We start from the raw sequence: 17966 nt of genomic DNA on the forward strand, positions 1-17966 counted from the left end.
ATGTCGACAGCTACAGTGGTGTGAGGGAAAAGGTTGAGAGTGTCCCGGGTGGTGCTTTGTTTGTTGAAAGTGTTTCCCTCAAAATACACGCCATGGATGTCCACCTCTGTGCCTAACCCAAAGGTGTACCACCTGACTTTGTCCCCTGAACACATCTCCAGGCCAAGAAGGTTCCCATGCATGCGCCCATTTACAGCTGAAATGAAAAGGAAGATATAAAAATATGAAAAAAATACAAAGACACACCTGAACCGGGTCTCAAATATGACAAAATCTGAGTTGCAATCAACGCTGATTCAATAGCTTTTCAGATAAATAGGTAAGGTAATATCTATTCAGCTGATTCACCAAACAGACTGATTACCATGCATCATGTTGCTCTCCTGAAAGTCCTCGTGCTCTTGATTAGTCTCATTGCTGCCAAACTTCTCAATGTTCTCATCTAAATACCAGCTCATGTTTTCATCCATGACAGAAAAAAGAAGGAAGAACTCCTTATCTACATCCTTCTGTTAGACAATAGAGACAAAATTACAGAATCAGTAAGGCTCTTAAAGTGCTGCTAATTTGATTTTAAGGTAACATCACACAGAATTTAAAAAGCACTTAAAAATTACACTTAAAATTTTCATCATAAATTATTTTGTCCTTATCTTAGCTATCTTGTATTATTAAAGTTCTAATAAATTTGATAATCCCCAGCAACTTGTCAAACAAAAGGCAAGTGCTATTTTGATTTTAGCTATTTAAAAGTGTATACACTCAGAGGTTCCTTAAGGTTTTGGGGGTTTTTTTAACATGAGAACGTGTCTGAATACATAACCAAAGCAGCACCTGTCTGCCGTCATCCCCAAGCACTCCTCTCTTGCATACAAGAAGAGGTCCAACTAGTCCAGAATTAGTGTCTTTGGCAGGATCGGTGGCAGAGTAGTAGAGATAAGGGATGCAGGAAGAATCAGATGATGATGGGCCTTCCAGGACCTGCCAGGTGTAAGTAAAGTTCTCACCTGGACCAACATGGGAGCCTGGCTTTTCAACACCTGCAGTGTTGCAGACAAAGAAGTACAAACAATTTGGTTTACTATAACTTGCTGTCAGTACAGACAGCAGTCAAAAGGCACTGTGATTCTCTTTTCACTATGCTTAACACCTTAATATAATATCATATGTATTAGTCAAACAATGTGCACTTTGAGTATGAACAAGTTCATTTACAGCTTTTATTTCTTACTTTGTGTGATTAATTACCTTTTTAAATTTGTAGAGATATACTCATTTATTTCTTTGCAGTAACTCTTTTTAAAGTATCAGTAATGCAAATGTATGCTTTGGTCAGTCTGAACAGTTAATCATTAGTTTCAGCTTGTGTTTTTAGAGAATAAGTAGCGTCCCCTAAGAATTACAGGATATCCCAGCTCCTTGACTTACTGAGTTAACTGTGCCAGTATTATTTGTGTTTGTATCGTTACTTCCTCACCATCCTCATAGCTGCTTCCCTGGAAGTGTTTATCATAATGAAGGCCATGAGGCTGGATGCTGTAGTTTCTATCAGCCTTATTGAGGAATGTCACTCTGAGAGTGTCACCCTCCTCTGCCCTCAGGACTGGACCTGTATGAATAGAAAAGGAACACTGTAATCAGATAAGAGATCTTGAGACTTAGTGAACTTGATGAATTTGGTGAATTGTTTCAGGAAATGTATAACAAAGAGAAAAGGTGACTTTTATTCAGAACATGGTGAAAAAAGGGAGGACTTACCCAATAGTCCTAAATGTCCAAGATCAGCTGATTTCTCAGTAGTGAAAGTATCATCTGTGTACTCTTTGTATATCACTTTTATGTATTGACCACCGAGCCTTCCATCATCTCTGCCAAAAAACACATCTGATGGACTACAAAAGAAAAAGATGGGATAGTTGGAGGAAGAAAATGAAGCAAAAACTGTAAATGTGGGTTGTAGTAAATATGTGACCTAGATGTAAAAGCGATGAGAAATGTCTTACTTGGACCTTAGTTACTTACTTAGAACGAAAACTGGTGTCAGATCAGCAATAAATACCAGATAATAACAGATGGGTTGCTGCATGATCATCTAGACTGTTGAATCTTCACAAGCTACTCCAAAATTGAGAATTCTATTATCTGATGTGAAATCTTTGAAAGCCTGCCACCTGCCCGCACCTTTACACACAACTCTGACTCTCTATTAAAAGATTTCCTTTTGTCACCAAGGAGCTGTCACTACATTTCAACTCTCCATGCAAGTTATGAAAGATGACGTGCTTTTCAGTGCATAAATAAGTGTAAAAATTGATTACATATAAATTGTTTTGATACTTTCAAACTTTATTACAAGGTTTTAAACTATTTTTTTTACTTGTTGCACACAGAATCACATTGTTCACCTGCATTACCGTCATGCTCCACCTGGGGGCTGTGACCCATGCTCTGGAATTGGTCACTCAAACCAGACCACACAGCCTGAATGAGCATCACATGTACTGTATAATCAGCCCCTTCCAGGGGGCATGCACACAGAAAGTCAAGCCCCATTTTAGAGTTAGGAGTACTGACAGAGATAGAGAGACAAGATCAACCCATAAAGGTATCTTGAGTGTGTTTTGGGGGAAACCTGGCATGAAACTATGTTGGTTTGACTGATGGTGTGTTTGGTTTAAGTCTCTTCTTGAGTTTTTTGGGCTAAATAATAAATCAACTTTTATTTTGAGATACATGTAAACCATTATTTAGACTATCTTGATGCATGCTCAATCATCCAGGTAAGTAAATCCCCATAAGTTGATTCTGTTCATCTGGATGTAGCGTTGTCCAGAGAACAGAATAAACTTTTGGGGCATTATTTAGACTGCATTTTGCAATATGTTGCTCACCTATCTGCTTCAGTAAGGGATACATTGCTGATCAAATCCCTTCCTGAGGGGGCATAGTTCCACAGGACTTTCTCTGCCGCCAGGTAGTAATTCCTTACAACTCCACCTGTCAGCATGGATCCGGCCTCATTGTTACACGACCTCACTTCATAAAAGACCTGCATCCCAGCTGGAACAGCACACACACAGACACACACACACACACACGTACAAACCATAATTTAGATAAGTAAAAACTCACTGAGATGTAGACCTTTGAGCAGGTCTACTGTCTATAAAATGATAAAAACATTCCAGAGTTCATTTTAAATGTTTAACTTGCTTATCTTTTAGGAAATTGGGTTTACTCTCAAAATTCTGAGCAGATCTACAACATGTAAAACTGTCAGTTGTGTGATTTGCAGCCTAAATAGGTTTATAAAACAGTAATGTTACTTTTTTTTTTCTCAAAGGGTCAGGAACAAGAGAGAGCCATTATAAAAAGCACAGCCTTATAAAAAGTAATAGTTCTTCACAAGAATTAGCGGTAGTCATTGTATGACTCTCTCAATGTTATGTTCAATAGATTTTGGGCAGCCTGAAAATAATAACAAATAATAAAATGTCTGCTCATACCCTTCAGCTTTTAAATTCAGCTGAGTTCTAGAAAGTGTTTTACAAGTCCAGGCAGGCTCAGAGTAGAAATACTAATCTCTGCTGTGGGAATGCTCAGGCTTTGACAAAACAGCAGCACCCCCATGAAAAGGGTATTTCCTTTGTCAGCAAAGTGCTGTAGCAGAAGGTCAAAGGTGACACATAGGTTAAAGGTCAAGCATCCTACCCTGCAAGTGGTCATTAACCTGGCAGGCCAGCAACCACTTTCCATTTGCTTTTGGGACCATCTCGGCTGTTGCGAACGTGGCTGGGAACAGGCTAAGGACGTCAGTGCGGTGACCACGGTCCAGCAGGGTATTCCCATGGAAAAATGCAGAATGAATATCTACCTCATTACCCATCCCAAACAAATGCCAGGCTACTGCGCGGTGCTGACATAACTCGATTCCAGGCAGGTTACCAAACATGTACCCATTAATAGCTGTCACACAGAGAAAAACACACACAATCAGAGGACAATGAGACATTTAGCCATCAAAAACCTCTCCTACAGCCTTTGTTGTCAGAATTAGAAATGTGAAGTGAATTCCCTGTGAACACATTTTAAACTATATGATGCAGATTGCTGAGTTGCATCAGCTGGTTTGGCCCGACTGAATGTGTGCAGTTAGTCCAGTATTAAATGATCCTAAAAAGACTTTAAATATCTATCTCTCACCGTGCATAAGGTTGGACTCTTTAAAGTCTGGGTCTTCTGGGTCAACTGTTTCTGGATCAAAACATCTCTGAATGTTGTTTTTCAAGTACCAACTCATGTTTTCGTCCACCACACTGAACATTAAGAAAACATCCTGGTCGACATCACTGCGGGCGGACTTTGCGGCAGAGTCTCCCTCGGCTGCATTTAGTTCATTAGTCTCCTTCAAGGCTCCTGCACTCAAAGAAAAGGAGCATGCGTAATCTTTGTTTCCTTCTGGTGTCCCACTGTGTGCGATTTTCACGGCAATCCTTCGTTGGCAGTTTTTCAAGTAAAGCAATTTTTTTATGTTATTTTTACAAAGGCTGTTTCTGAATGAGACTACTGGCTTAGGATGTAGAAATACATTTGATTTAACATACAATTTGTGCATACAGAAAGCTGCATACAGCAGGCAAAACACTGTATGAAACACACCAAACATACAATCAAATATATTTGCCAAATATATTTGTACCTTTCTTGCATGTGAGTAACGCCCCAATAAGTCCTGAGGAGATGTCCCTGGGGGCGTCAATATGAGAGTGGTAGACCCAGGTCAAGCAGTTGGCATCATCATCTGTGGGGCCAAACTCAGGTTTGACCTCCCAGCGGTAGGTATAGCTGCCTCCTGGAGGGACACAGTCATCTTTCTTCAACTTGCTTGATGTCCCGTCTGGATAGAGTGCACCTGGTACACGAAGGGAAAATGTTTGCAAAGAGATCACTCTGGTCAGAAAGCAGCCGAGCAGAGATATTATAGTTTATAGTCTCAATAAGAATTTTGTAGAAAATATTAGAAAACATTTACAAGGATGTTATTTAAAGCAGGTTTCAAAAGTCAAGGTAGTATTCATTTTCTTTGTTGTTTTTTTTCTACTTTCTGGTAAGCCTTTAGTTTCTATGGCAGTGTGTTTGAAAACAAAGCATAAATGAGAAGTCACGAGAATACTGATCTTTGATACAGTGTGAATGTCGGGACAAGGTTTAACAAATTAACTGCTTTCTCAGTTCTCAGTATCTTAATGTGCTGACACCACTGACATGTGATCTCATTATCTTTCAGCTCAAGTTCCAGTTTAAGCAAAAAGATGCCACTTAGCGTTCCTCATGTTTAATAAAATTGCTGATTTTAAACCATGACACAAAGTATAACAATAATCATTCTCTATTTTAAGTAGGAAAGGACTGCAGCTGTAGTCTCAATTTCCACAAGGCTCTCAAGTGTACTCCGGCAGGATTTCCCCTTCACATGATTGGGGTGGGGGTGGGTGGTGTACGAGCTTCTTGCATAGCAGAGAGCTGTAAAGTTCAGAAAACCTAAGAGACATATCTTTATAAAACATCTGCCATAGCAGTCACTCATTTTCTGGAATTGTGATGTGCCACTTTTTCTTCTGTTTCTTGGAGAACAGTACCACGCCTTCTTGGAACTTCATAAACAATGTTAGCTGTTTCATGTAACTTCAAGCCCTTTTGGACTTTTAAAAATTTATATTATTCAGTTCTTATTACAAATTTTGAACACAGCAACAATCGGTATCATTCAGTATGAATAAATGACACTTTGTAACCCTCACTGACAGCACTTTGTTCTTGTAGGTGTGACTCTGTGTGCAAAAGCACCATGAATTTTTCTGTCTATATCCAGTAGTATGGAACATTTTACCTTCTGTATCCTTCTCATAGAAAACCCCATGGGGATGCATAGAGTAGTTCCTGGTTGCAAAGTTCTTTAAGTGGACAACAATAGTTTCATCAACCTCAGCACGCAGTATGGGTCCCAGGAAGCCCAGCCAATCAGGTCGAGGAGACAGGCGACTGTATGAAGCATCTGTATACTCTTTGAACACAGCTTTCTTGTAAATACTTCCAATTCGATGGGGCCCTCCCTGTAGGAATATTGATGCATGCCTGAGAAAGTTTGAAAAGGAAACAACAAGAATGTGAGACACACAGTGGAGCGATTATACAGAATTCCGAGAGTGTGTAGGAGACAGACAAGAAAAATACTTTTTTTTTCTTCTTGCATTTGTATTTGTTAGGGTCAACGTCAAGTTCCACGCTGCAACACCAACTTTCAATCAAACTTGTACAAATATAGCAAAAGTAAGTGCATTGCCTTTCTAGGTTTTCACAAAAGGCTTTGATAGATCTTTTAGTTTATACAATTTTGATTATTGTCTAACGGCTAGAATTTTAGTGTAGACCAAACAAGAACTAGATCTTACCTGGTGTAAGAATAGATGTAAAGCCACTGAACAAATTGCATGTGGTTGCAGGTCTTTAACAATTAGACATATCATTATTTTAATAACATGTTTTGGGGAGCTAATAACAGGTTGTTGAAACTGTAGCTGATGCACTTTTGGAAGTAAGATTATCTTAAATAGATTCTCAAATGATTTTGACTGAAAACCTTGATGCCTGTCTGATTACCGCTGTTTCAGTCAGAACCCGAACAAAGCAAAATAGTGCTAACATTGCTCCAACACTGCTTATTCGTTTCCCCTTTTCTGTCTTATAATACGACATATGGCTTTATTAATCTAATGCCATGCAAACGCATTGCAAGTTGATTTGACGCAATTCCACATTTTAAATGATGGGATACAAATGGCAGGAAGAAACATCTTAAAGCTTCTTGTGAATTCAGTTTGCCATGAAATGGGAGTGAAAAGACAATATGATATCTAACAAAGATAAACATGCCCTGCAGTGATTAAACAGCTTGAGACAGTTTAAGTACAGCCTGTACACTTTGAGAACGTTATTAGCACGTCCAGAGGTTCAGTTAAATTTAGGAATGCCATGTATTGTGTAAGAATGAAGCAATTCCCTTATGCTTCACAATTATTTATTTCTGTGACAGGAAGGACAAAATTGTCTCAATCATTGCGCAACACCCATGAGCATTCCTTCATTTCATGAAAAATGTGCAAATGTGTCCAGTCTAATGTCCTCTTTTTTAATATAAGAAAGGGATTTTTGATTATTAGGTATTGGTTCCTGAACTATAACAGCAGAAACACAGACAAATGTTGTGAGTTGTCAATGCTTACATGTGATGTAAGTACAAGCCGCATTAACAGTATTATTTTATATGGGTTTTTTTTCTAGAAATTGAAAACTGTGAAATGCAAGGGTCACACAGTCTCATTGTCACATCTCTCATTAAATTCCTAACCATGGTGTGATGCAAATGCTTCTGTCAGACAGGATCTCTGTGCCTCCTTTTTGGTGATTGGCTGCACATAAAGACACATGGCAGATAGATACACAGTAAAGGAAGCCTCTAATCTAATGAAAGGAGACAGTAATTCGCTGTTAGTCATTGTCATCTTTCCTGCACATCCGTTAGACTGCCAGCAAAGCACACAAAGTCTAGACACTGTCACACCCCGAGCACGCGACATAACCCACAAGTTTTGCACTAAAACTTTTTTGTATCTCTAAACTGTCTTTTCTTTCGCGGTCTATTTTTTATTCCCACATGAGTTATAATGACTTTCTACTTGTGAGTGATCTTAGACATTATATATAAAGGCGCTAAAAATAAAAATGAATATTTACAAGCAATTAGTGCCGCCACTATCTGAGCATACTTTTCCGAATGTCAACTCACTCATCGTCTTCGATGTCTTTCCCGTTAAGCAGGTTTTTTCCACTTGGTGCGTAATCCCAGAAGTCCTCAATGATCCCCACATAATAAACTCTCTCCCTGCCGCGCTCCCCGCTCGCGCCCAATGAAAGAAGAAAAATCAGCAAACAAGTTGCAAACAACCCCAAAGTCCGTGCCATATTCAGCTGATCGCAGTCTAAAATGCTGGCCAAAGTGATCAGCGGGTTTTGCTGGTACAGGAACAAGGGGTAACCTTCTTTCACTCTTCCATGTGACTGCGAATGTCCGTCTGGACCGCAGCGCTTACGAAACTCAAAGCAAAACAGTCAGGCTATTCAGCCAGAGGCTACGCCTCCAGTAGTATCTGATGTGCAGGGATAAGAACCAGTAAGTATTCCCAAGTCAATTATTTCTTTCTGGATTTAATTGAAGCGGTCTGCTGGGAAATTAGGTTAGTTAGATCCACTACGCAAAAGAGGCAGTGCCAAGCACTGTGGATCTCTAATTTGACTTTTCAGCTTCACAAAAAGCACTTTTGATGTGTGTTTACAGTTTTATTTGTTTATATTTGATCCTACAGTAGACTGATGAAATAGCAGCCCACAAAGAACTCAATTTTTTTTTACCTTATCTTCCTTTATCGGTAGGTGTTGCCACCAGTGGCGGTTCCAGATTTTTTAAACATAGGGCGGCACAGTGAGGGGCCAAGAACAAGGGAGGAGAGCCCAGAGGAAATAAGAATTTTTCATGAATGTCAGTGTAGAAAATATTGGGCATGATTTTAGGCTCATGCGCAGCTCTGTTTTCTAATACAGATTTATGAAAAGCCAGCTGCAAGAATCCAAAAATCCTTTTATAACCATAGCTTCTTTACTTTAAGATTACTAAGTTTTAGCGAAATATTATTTAAGTTACTTAATAACAAGTTATATGTCAAGCTACAAATAATATGATGCTGGACTTTAAGCATAGTATAAAGTATTTAAAATAAGCATCACCTTAAACATATGCAGCAGTAATATTAATCCATTTAATGATGATGGGGAACTTTTTTTCTGCAGAGTAATTATTTTTAATTTTGATATTTTATGCAGAAATTTCCAGTATCATAGTTTTATCGTGAACAGTAGACCAAATGCATCTCTCATGTCCTGTGTCAGGTCTTTGCAGGATTTTTTAAAAATATTTCCTAAGAACATTAGTTTCAGATACTGTTCATGTGCTGTAGATGATAAAATACCATTTTATGCCTGTTAAGCTGTGTTATCACTAAAATGTTTGACAGATTTAGTTAAAATAGGAACAAACTATGTTTTTTTGCAAAAAAAAACACTGTTTCATCCGTTTTTTGCTCGATGATTCATAAGTCAGTGTTAAGTGCATTAAAAACAAAACAAACAAAATAATAATAATAAAAAGTCCTCTTAAAATATCTTGAATGGTTTTTAACAAGTGGAAATTCTTAAAACCATACTGAGCTCATTCCCTTCAACACAACCTTACATTCTCTAACTTGAAATTTTGTGTCGTAATTTCGGAGGCAAGGGTGACACCTGCTGACCTAGTCGGGACATTACAAGAATATACATAAAGCTTGGTGAACTATATGACGCATCTATGACTTTAAAACTAACAAGTTTTAGATGACGTGTGGTATTAGTGTTCTATTTAATTTTGTTTTTAAACAAAGAATATCTGCTCTGTAACATTTGCATCACTCTCCATACTGTACACAGTGCAGTGAGATGCTGTCGATTTGCTGACTGTCATGGGACAGGGAACCACGTGATATAAGAGCATGAGTTTAATGGAGGAGATAGAAAAGAGAAAAAAATTTGTTATACTGGATATTTTCAGATATCTCATATTTCTGAAAAGATAAAGATTCAGTTTCCAGTTCATTGGGGGTTTTTGTTGTTGTTGTTGATTTTTTTTTGGAAAGACTAGCAACATGGAATTTCCACAACAATGGAAGTTTGAACATTTCCACTGTGATTATATTGGGATTAATGTTCAGAATGTAAAACAGTCATAAATATACGACAGTTTCTTGCATAAATCTGTAAAACATATGAGTACTTTTCTATCAAGATATAAGTTTTGATTGATTTTCATAAAAATTTACAGACCGTCTTGATCCAAAGTCCATAGGTGCACAAAGTTGTACCTCTGTTGGAAAAAAGCTGGCACTTAAAGGAGCAAAAACATATCTGCAGTAATTCCATTCTGTGCTTCTAATTTGAAATAGGGTCAAATCTTAATAAAGCTGAATTGAAAATTGAACCATAACTTGTGTGTTTACACTGACGGAAACAAAGAAATTATTCGGCATATCTGGGTTAGTCGCTGGATGCAAGACTTGCTTGTAACAGGCTACCTATAAAAATGTCACAGCTGTTATTGCAGCCGTGTAAAGAGGGCTCTTCTCCTAACCTTATTGATCAGCACCGGGCGCGTGCATAGCTCATCCTCGTGACTGCGCCCCTTTTAGGGAACGCGCACGGCAGCCTACCACCTTCCTGCTGTCACTGTGCACAGACATGGCTGCTCTCAGCAAAATACCGCATAACTGCTACGAAATCGGCCACACTTGGAGCCCGTCGTGTGTGCAGTCTGCTGCCGATGTGACTAGGAGTGCTCTGGAGGTGTCCTTTAAAATATACGCGCCTCTTTACCTGGTAAGACGTTTGACCTGAAATATAACTGTAGACTGTGAGGCTAGCTAAATAGCTAAAGTTAGCGAGCTAACTAAAGTAAAATGGCTTAGTAGTTCGCAGAAAACCTCTAAAGATAGGCTGGCACGTCGCTAGTGTTGCACTTAGGTACGAAGTCCAAGTTGTACATGTGGCCGATCAGATAAAGGAGCAAAAACATGTCATGCAACTTCAGCCAGGTTCCCCCTTTGTAAATTTCCTTGCCCTCTGGGCACTCGTCACGACTGTAAGTGTAAACTTTAGCAGAGTTGGAACTGTATTTGCCTTGCATCTCCAGTGTGCAGTAACGCACTGTGCTTTGCAGATAGCAGCAGTTCTAAGGAGAAGGAAGAAGGATTACTACTTAAAAAGGCTTATCCCAGAGATCTTTTGGTCTACCTCTTTCCTGACTACCAATGGGGGTCTCTTCATCGTTTTCTTCTGCATTCTCAGGTCAGTGAACCCATGTCTAGAGTATCTAAACACAAACTTGGCACTAAGCTGCACTGTCATTATGTTTATTAATGAAAACGAAAGTGAAATGTATACAGTATGATATATGGATAAACTGAGCATGAACGGTCATGTTCTGTGAACCACACCTGCTGAAGCTGAAGCCACTTTAGCTTCTTCCACGTGTGCCTCCTTTCCTTTAACCTGTCAGCATCTGAGTGTGTCAGCTTCATGTCCTGGCCACTGTGGTCATGTTTGCATTAGGGTCACCCTCTGTGGACATCTGTGATAAAATAAACCCACTATTAACTTTATGGTCTTGTTTGCTAGTTTAAGAAAATTTTTTTTTTTTAAATAATAATTTTGTAAATTTGTGTCCCGTTTAGAGTAAAGTAAAAGGTGGTTCTATAGTGTCATGGTTTGACTAATAAGGAAAAGGTCCCTGGACCTTCCAGGAGTAGATACAAATCCCTTGGGTGTTACGTCAGGAAGGCCAATCAAACATGCAGAGATATCTGCTTATTCATAAGGAGCTGGCACTGCTGTGGCAACCCCTTGTGGATAAGGGAATTGCAGAAAGTAGTGTATGACTACAGTATCAGCTTGGATTGTCTTTGTCTATCGTTTCAATAAGTGCGCATTTTAAATACTTGGATAATACTTTCCTTATCATGGAAAAATGGAAGACGGAAGAGCTGACAAAATCTTGTGCTGACAGTGTGGGATTGTCTTCACTGAAACGTCCCAGCTGGGGAAAAAAAGGAAGTGAAATAATGCAGTGTATTTTAACTGCAGGAGACTTTTGGGAGGCTTCTACTCCTGGTCTGTTGGGTTTGGCTCAGCACTGCCAGCCTCTTATATTGCCATCCTGCTGGAGCGCAAGAGCAGGTGAGATGCCCGTCTGTTACGTTTCAGTATGTTTTTTCTCGCCTCTCCTAGATTCAAACATGTTTCATTCACATAGAGTTTACTTTTTGCCTTTTCGCCTCTTTCTTTTTCATCCTCACAGGAGAGGGCTGCTGACAATATACATGGCAAATCTTGTAAGGGCCGCTTCTTTCGAATATTAGTAGTTGTATGTGAACCTTGCCATGTGTCTGCATTTTTAATAGCGTAATGTTGTTCTCAGGCCACTGAGACTTTGTTTCGCATGGCAGTGACACGAGGTGTCGTCAAACCCATTAAACATGGCGAGGTAAGGTCAAAGGGTGGGGCTATGAGCTTGTTATCAGGGTTAGGTTTAGATCATGTAAATTACTGCCAACCTAATTTTTTTTAAGACTCTCTCTTGTTTTTGTTGTTGGATTATGAGTCTAATAATGCAACTACAGGGAACTCCAGTTGTGAAAACTGAACAGACTTCAGTAAAAAGTATCAACAGATCCAAAAAGAAGCATTTATGACTTTATAGTTCTGACGAGACTGCACAGTGGTGAAATGAGTCATGTGTTTGATTCTTTCTCTCTCTCTGCTTCCCATTAGGTGCTGTTGTTCTGCATTACTTCATCACTCTTTATGTTCTTCTTCAGGTTAGAGCAGCACAGTGAACACATTGTTGCAAGTGTTAATGTTTAAGGTTAAGCTGAATTTTGTTTTATACTATAGAAGTAAAGATGGTCTCAAAGGCTTTGCATTCTCCGCATTGAAGTAAGTTGTTCCCGTTTCTATTGATGCCTTCATTTTCACTGCTGATGAAAAAGGTTTATAGATAAAAGTTTATAGAAGTGGTGTGTGTTTTCTGTCTTAGATTCATCATTGGGAAAGAAGAGATCCCAACACACTCTGTGCTGGCTGATGATTCACAGCCATCAGCAGAAAGGCCTGACTCTAGAAGAAAGACTCTTCTATCCTCCACCAGGAAACTGCTCGAATCAATGTGAGAGAAAACACACCCGACATCATGGCAGTGTGTTGGATTGTGGCTTACATGAACTATTTTTCGTCTTCTTTTTTTTTTTTTTCTTTTCCAAATCCAGATGCAAACGGGGACCAAGACACAGATGTTGCAAACATTATAATGACAACTGCATATCCTACTGTGTCAAAGTAAGTCTCCCAAGAAGTTAGTTTTTGTGTGATCCCAATCCTTTGTGATGTTCTCATAATGCTTATTCATTTACATCTTAAATAATGATACTTGATTAAGATTTGTTATCATTTGTCACCGTAGGGTTTTGTCAGGATGTTCAGTGTTGGCTACGTGATTCAGTGTTTACTTAAAGTGCCATCAGCATTCAGACAGATGTTTTCGAAACCCTCCCGCCTTCCCTCCCTCTTCTACAACAAAGAGAACTTCCAACTCGGGGTTTTTCTAGGCTCCTTCGTCAGTATCTATAAGGTAGATGTGCTGTTTTGTTTTCTATTAGTATCTTTATTATGTTCCTTTCCTGCTTACACATTTGATTTCCTGTCTTTTACTTGTCTAACCTTGCCACGTTGTTGTATATTGTGCTTTTCTTTCACTCAGGGAACAAGCTGCTTGCTGCGCTGGATGCGTAACATTGATGATGAACTCCATGCGCTTATAGCTGGTGAGACAGGATGGTGTAACCTGTCACATAAAGTCCCTGCAGAATGATCCTCCTCGGGATTCTGTTGTGCCTTTGCTGATTAACTTCTTTTCTCATATGTTTCTCCATCTCTCTTTTTCCTGAAGGCTTCCTGGCTGGAGTTTCAATGTTCTTCTACAAAAGCACAACAATATCCATGTATCTCTTTTCTAAGCTGGTGGAGGTAAAAACAAACACAAAAATCATAGAAATAAAAAAGGTCCTCATACTGATATATTGTCTTTGAACTAAAGTGTAAATGTAATAATAAACTTGTATCAATATAAAAAAAAAACAGAATTAATGCTTTATTGATAAATACCACATTTTTATCATTATTCAGGTATCTCTGCTTGGTTTTATGTAGTAATCACTGACATGTGCAGCCACGTAAACATGTTTCAGAAACTGCAACAAATACACTTAACATATACAACATTCCCTATGTATCCCTCTCTTTAGACTATCTACTTCAAGGGCATTGAGGCTGGCCGGTTGCCTTACATTCCACATGCAGACACAATCATATATGCCGTCTCCACTGCGATCTGCTTCCATGCTGTAAGTAAACATGCTTTCTTACTCACATACATATGCTTCACACAAATTTTTTTTTTCTTTTTTAAAGCTGAGCAAGGATATAATGCTTGATGTATGGCTTCTACACAGGCTGTGATGGAAGTGCAGAACCTCAGGCCAACTTACTGGAAGTTCCTGCTGCGTTTAACCCAGGGCAGGTATGGATGTATGGACATTGTAAATGTCATCTTACTTTGAACCTCTGACCGCTTCTTCAAGGTCAAATAAGGTCATACTTGTGTCTTTAAAAATATGCTTAAAATTTACTGAATTCGTTTGTATTGGCAACATTTCAGAAATGATACTGGTGTGTGGGGATTCTAAATATCACATTACAGTTTGCATCCAAATATCATGTCACATTTGACCTCTGACCTCACTTTTATATTTCTCATCTGCCTTTCTTCCAAGTTGACCCCAGTATGAGACACATGAGATGCCTGCAAAGAATTGTGGAGAGAAAGAGAATGAGCTGGCTAGTTAGTTAGAAATGTAATGTAGTGTAATAATAAACTCAAGTTATTCATGTCCAGTTATTTACCAATCAATTCCTGTTATCCATTACCTACTCCTGCAAAATGTTTGTATATTTAAAGTAAACCTTTGTCATGATGTTATCTGATTTTTGCTGCACTACAAACTTCTCAAAGTACGTTTAAAAATACCAATGAAAACAAAATGAATATATGAAAATGACAGTACTACTACCCTTAAGAGTAAATAGTGCCCAGAGATTGAGCTGCCTTGCAGAGGCCTGTGTACTTGGAGTGCTTGTTGTTAATCAGGCTTTGATCCAAACCATACAAGAAGATATCAAAGTTACTTTGCAGGAATCTCATATAAACGAACAATATTTTAGATAAGTTGTCACTTTTATTCAACATCAGCTTTGTTCGTGTTGACTTCAATAAAACTGTACAGGGCCTTTTCTCTCTCTGATTTTCTAGGTTTGCTCTGATGAACCGACAGGTGCTAGACATGTTTGGGACTCAGGCTTCCAGAGACTTTAAAGGCTTTGTGCCCAAACTGGACCCCCGTTACACCACGGTGCCCAGCAAGACAGTGCTTCTACCGGGAGGTGACATCCAACTTGGATGATTTGGGACCAACAGATTGACTTTGGGGTTACCTCAACATGAAACTAACAGCCTGGTTGTTCTCTCTGAGGAACTTAAGGGTTTTTTTTTTGTTTTGTTTTTTTAAAGGTGTGATGCTGCAGAAGTAGTGATGTGTTATGAAAAAGATATGCTTCGGATTGCACCCAAGTTCAAAACAGGGTTTCTTAAGGGTTAATTGTTGAGCTGTAGAAGCTCACTTACTGACAAAGACTGAACTTTACAGGTCACTTGTTTGAAAAAAGTGAAATGTACAATTTCATTTTAGCTCTGTCATTTTTGTCAAAATTGACATGGACATTAATAAAAAGATTTGTTAGTCCTAATGAAAATGAAAAACAACGTAAATGATCTGAATGAACAACAGATTTTGCTAGATTGTCAGTTTGTATTTGACACGACGTAGTGATCTAGCAGCTGGAACAGTTCCTTCAATAACAAAATGCTTTTGAAAATAAAAATGATTGGGTGCGTTTCAACCACATTCTTTTTATCCTTTAAACACAATCTGGATTTTGGCAAGTTACCTTTCAGTTTGCTCTGATTTTTGTGCTGTTCGAGTGGTTGTTTTCACAGAGATTAAACCTCACAACTCCTGTAGGAGTAGCCACAACGATGTGTTTTGACACTGATTTAAAAGCAGGAAGAACGCGGGAAGAATTTTACACCCTGATCTTTTCTGAATGTGTGTTTAAAGGCAGGGAGACATATAATAATGTAGCCTTATTCAATCAGTTATCCATAGTAGCAGTGGGAGTTTTATGTAGATCCTCCAATACAAAACACAGAGGTACCATTTTAGCCAGATGGTTAAACTACAGTAGATAGTATTTATTTCAATTAATTTATCCACCTTAAGAGATACTTGGCAATTTTAGGAGTTATTTGTGGTCAAATTGATGTAGTAATAAATCTCACTGCAATTGACATTTACTAAAAGTCACAGGTGGAAAATAAATCCATTCACACTGACAGCGTTAATTGACGCTGAGTAAGTTCACTCGCACTGAGACTCTTTGCTTGCACGTAAGAAACCAAATTATTAGTTCAGTTGTTGTAGGGAGGGAAATGAACACATGCAATGTGATCACTTTAAACTTGTTTGGAATGTGCAAATTGTCTATGAACACACCTCTGCCTCATATTTTAAAAGGTGGGGTTATTTAAATGTATTGAATGTTACATGTAATTATGCTACAGTCTAAAGAGATTATTTGTTCAGTGCACTGACTATTGCAGTTAGCTTTGCAGTGATTGTAAGTTTGACTCTGTTTAATAAGTTTGGGTACTTGGATTTACATCCTCAGGCTCTGCATTGAGAATTTTAATCTAAATTTACTGGAAATTCCAAGTTGAACCCTGTCACTAAAATTCCACTTTGATCAACTGTGTAAACTGACGAATTTGGAGCATTTCCTTAAGGCTGCTGTGTTCTGTGAATAAAAAGAAACACTCAGCTCAATTTGGTTTTGATTTATGTATTTATTATTGTTTTTGGAAAGATATGTGTCTGCAGGAAAAGATTGTCATTTACTAAAGAGTGGCATTTGCATGTTTTACTGATAAATGAACACATGTTTTACAGTTAATGAAATTCTGAGTCTAAGGATACTACGTAAAGTTGTGAGTGTACAACACAAATTACATCATATCAGTATCAGAGTAAATACTTTACAGTATATTTTAACAGTAATCAGAAAAAATGTCATACCAGTGCAGTGTATCACATCCCAATTTACATTTATCAAATCTAGGAAGCAGACAATATAAACATTTCCAAATATCATGCAGGGGACATTTAAATGAGCTTTTCTCTTGCAGCATCCTCGTCTAAAATTGGAAAAACACTGTTTACTTGCACAGTCTGCACTCTGTCTGTGGAGGGCAGCAAAGATGCCCGCAGTGTTTCAGCTTAAGAAGAAGAAAGAATTAACGGAAGTAAGCACAAGCGATTTCAAGTTTTTTGAGAATGTGACTGCTACTGCTGTTATGTGTGTAGCAGTGTGTTTAAAATATAAATTAAAATTTGTTTAACATTATCCAAGCAAACCTACTGTATGACTTTATACTAATATATATATATATATATATATATATATATATATATATATATATATATATATATAACATTAAGATTATATACAAGCTAGTACATGCATATTATTTCTTAATTAAAAAAAACATTTTTAGAACAACAAAACACCACAATCATCACCATGGTTTTGTTAATACACTCACAAAACCAAAGAAGAGTAAAAATCTATGATAGCAACAAGAAGTCTACACATGACCCATGATTACGTAGTGGCTATAGTAAAATGCTCCAAGATCTAACCCCATACTTACATTTTCTGTTTTCAGAAAGAAAGAATTCTTATCTAGGGTTTAAATTCACAACAACAAAGATACATACAGGGGGAGGAGATAAGAAGTATGACCACTTATTTCCGTAGATGAGCATTGTTCCAAATCAAGTCAAACTTTCAAAAGTTCTGTAAAACTCAATTTTACACTGATGGACATATCTGAGGGAAATGTCAGGCTTATCTTTGCAAATTCCTGCAATTAGTTTGTCACAATGCTCAATCTGGACTTAAATGCTTTTAAGTCCAGATTGAGAGAGCCAGAGAAAAATGTTTTTAAAATGTAATTGTTATTTATAATATGTATGTAACTTTGTAATTTCAACGTGTTGTCGCCTCTTGGCCAGGACTCCCTTGCAAAAGAGGTTTTT

General features: G+C 38.1%; 2 protein-coding genes across 4 annotated transcripts in view; one reads left to right on the top strand and one right to left on the bottom strand.

Annotated features, from left to right (window-relative positions):
* hephl1b (hephaestin-like 1b) overlaps positions 1-10296 on the bottom strand; it is a 19251-nt gene extending 8955 nt beyond the window's left edge. The window contains exons 1-11 of one of the 3 annotated variants that reach the window (XM_026181233.2): positions 9973-10296; positions 5891-6135; positions 4700-4912; positions 4204-4416; positions 3712-3966; positions 2892-3060; positions 1759-1892; positions 1478-1609; positions 835-1040; positions 365-509; positions 1-196 (exon numbers count right to left, since the gene is read on the bottom strand). The exon at positions 1-196 is cut by the window's left edge and continues 17 nt beyond it. In XM_026181233.2, the coding sequence (XP_026037018.1) occupies positions 1-196; positions 365-509; positions 835-1040; positions 1478-1609; positions 1759-1892; positions 2892-3060; positions 3712-3966; positions 4204-4416; positions 4700-4912; positions 5891-6135; positions 9973-9992 (1928 nt within the window). In that variant the 5' untranslated portion in view covers positions 9993-10296. Of the gene's footprint in view, positions 197-364; positions 510-834; positions 1041-1477; positions 1610-1758; positions 1893-2891; positions 3061-3711; positions 3967-4203; positions 4417-4699; positions 4913-5890; positions 6136-7846; positions 8390-9972 lie in introns of those variants that run through there. The other 2 variants (XM_026181232.2, XM_080307557.1) reach the window with 2 other exon arrangements.
* A 17-nt stretch (positions 10297-10313) lies between these two features.
* On the top strand, positions 10314-16694 carry tmem135 (transmembrane protein 135). Its single transcript, XM_026181236.2, has 15 exons — positions 10314-10521; positions 10862-10989; positions 11785-11877; positions 11999-12032; positions 12119-12184; positions 12472-12518; positions 12595-12636; positions 12737-12865; positions 12966-13035; positions 13160-13327; positions 13457-13520; positions 13646-13722; positions 14001-14099; positions 14208-14275; positions 15065-16694. The coding sequence occupies exons 1-15, from the start codon at positions 10384-10386 to the stop codon at positions 15213-15215; spliced, it is 1374 nt and encodes a 457-aa protein (XP_026037021.1). The 5' UTR covers positions 10314-10383; the 3' UTR covers positions 15216-16694.
* The last annotated feature ends 1272 nt before the right edge of the window (positions 16695-17966 follow it).

This window comes from Astatotilapia calliptera, chromosome 10, assembly GCF_964374335.1.
Source record: "Astatotilapia calliptera chromosome 10, fAstCal68.1, whole genome shotgun sequence".
NCBI lineage: Eukaryota > Metazoa > Chordata > Actinopteri > Cichliformes > Cichlidae > Astatotilapia > Astatotilapia calliptera.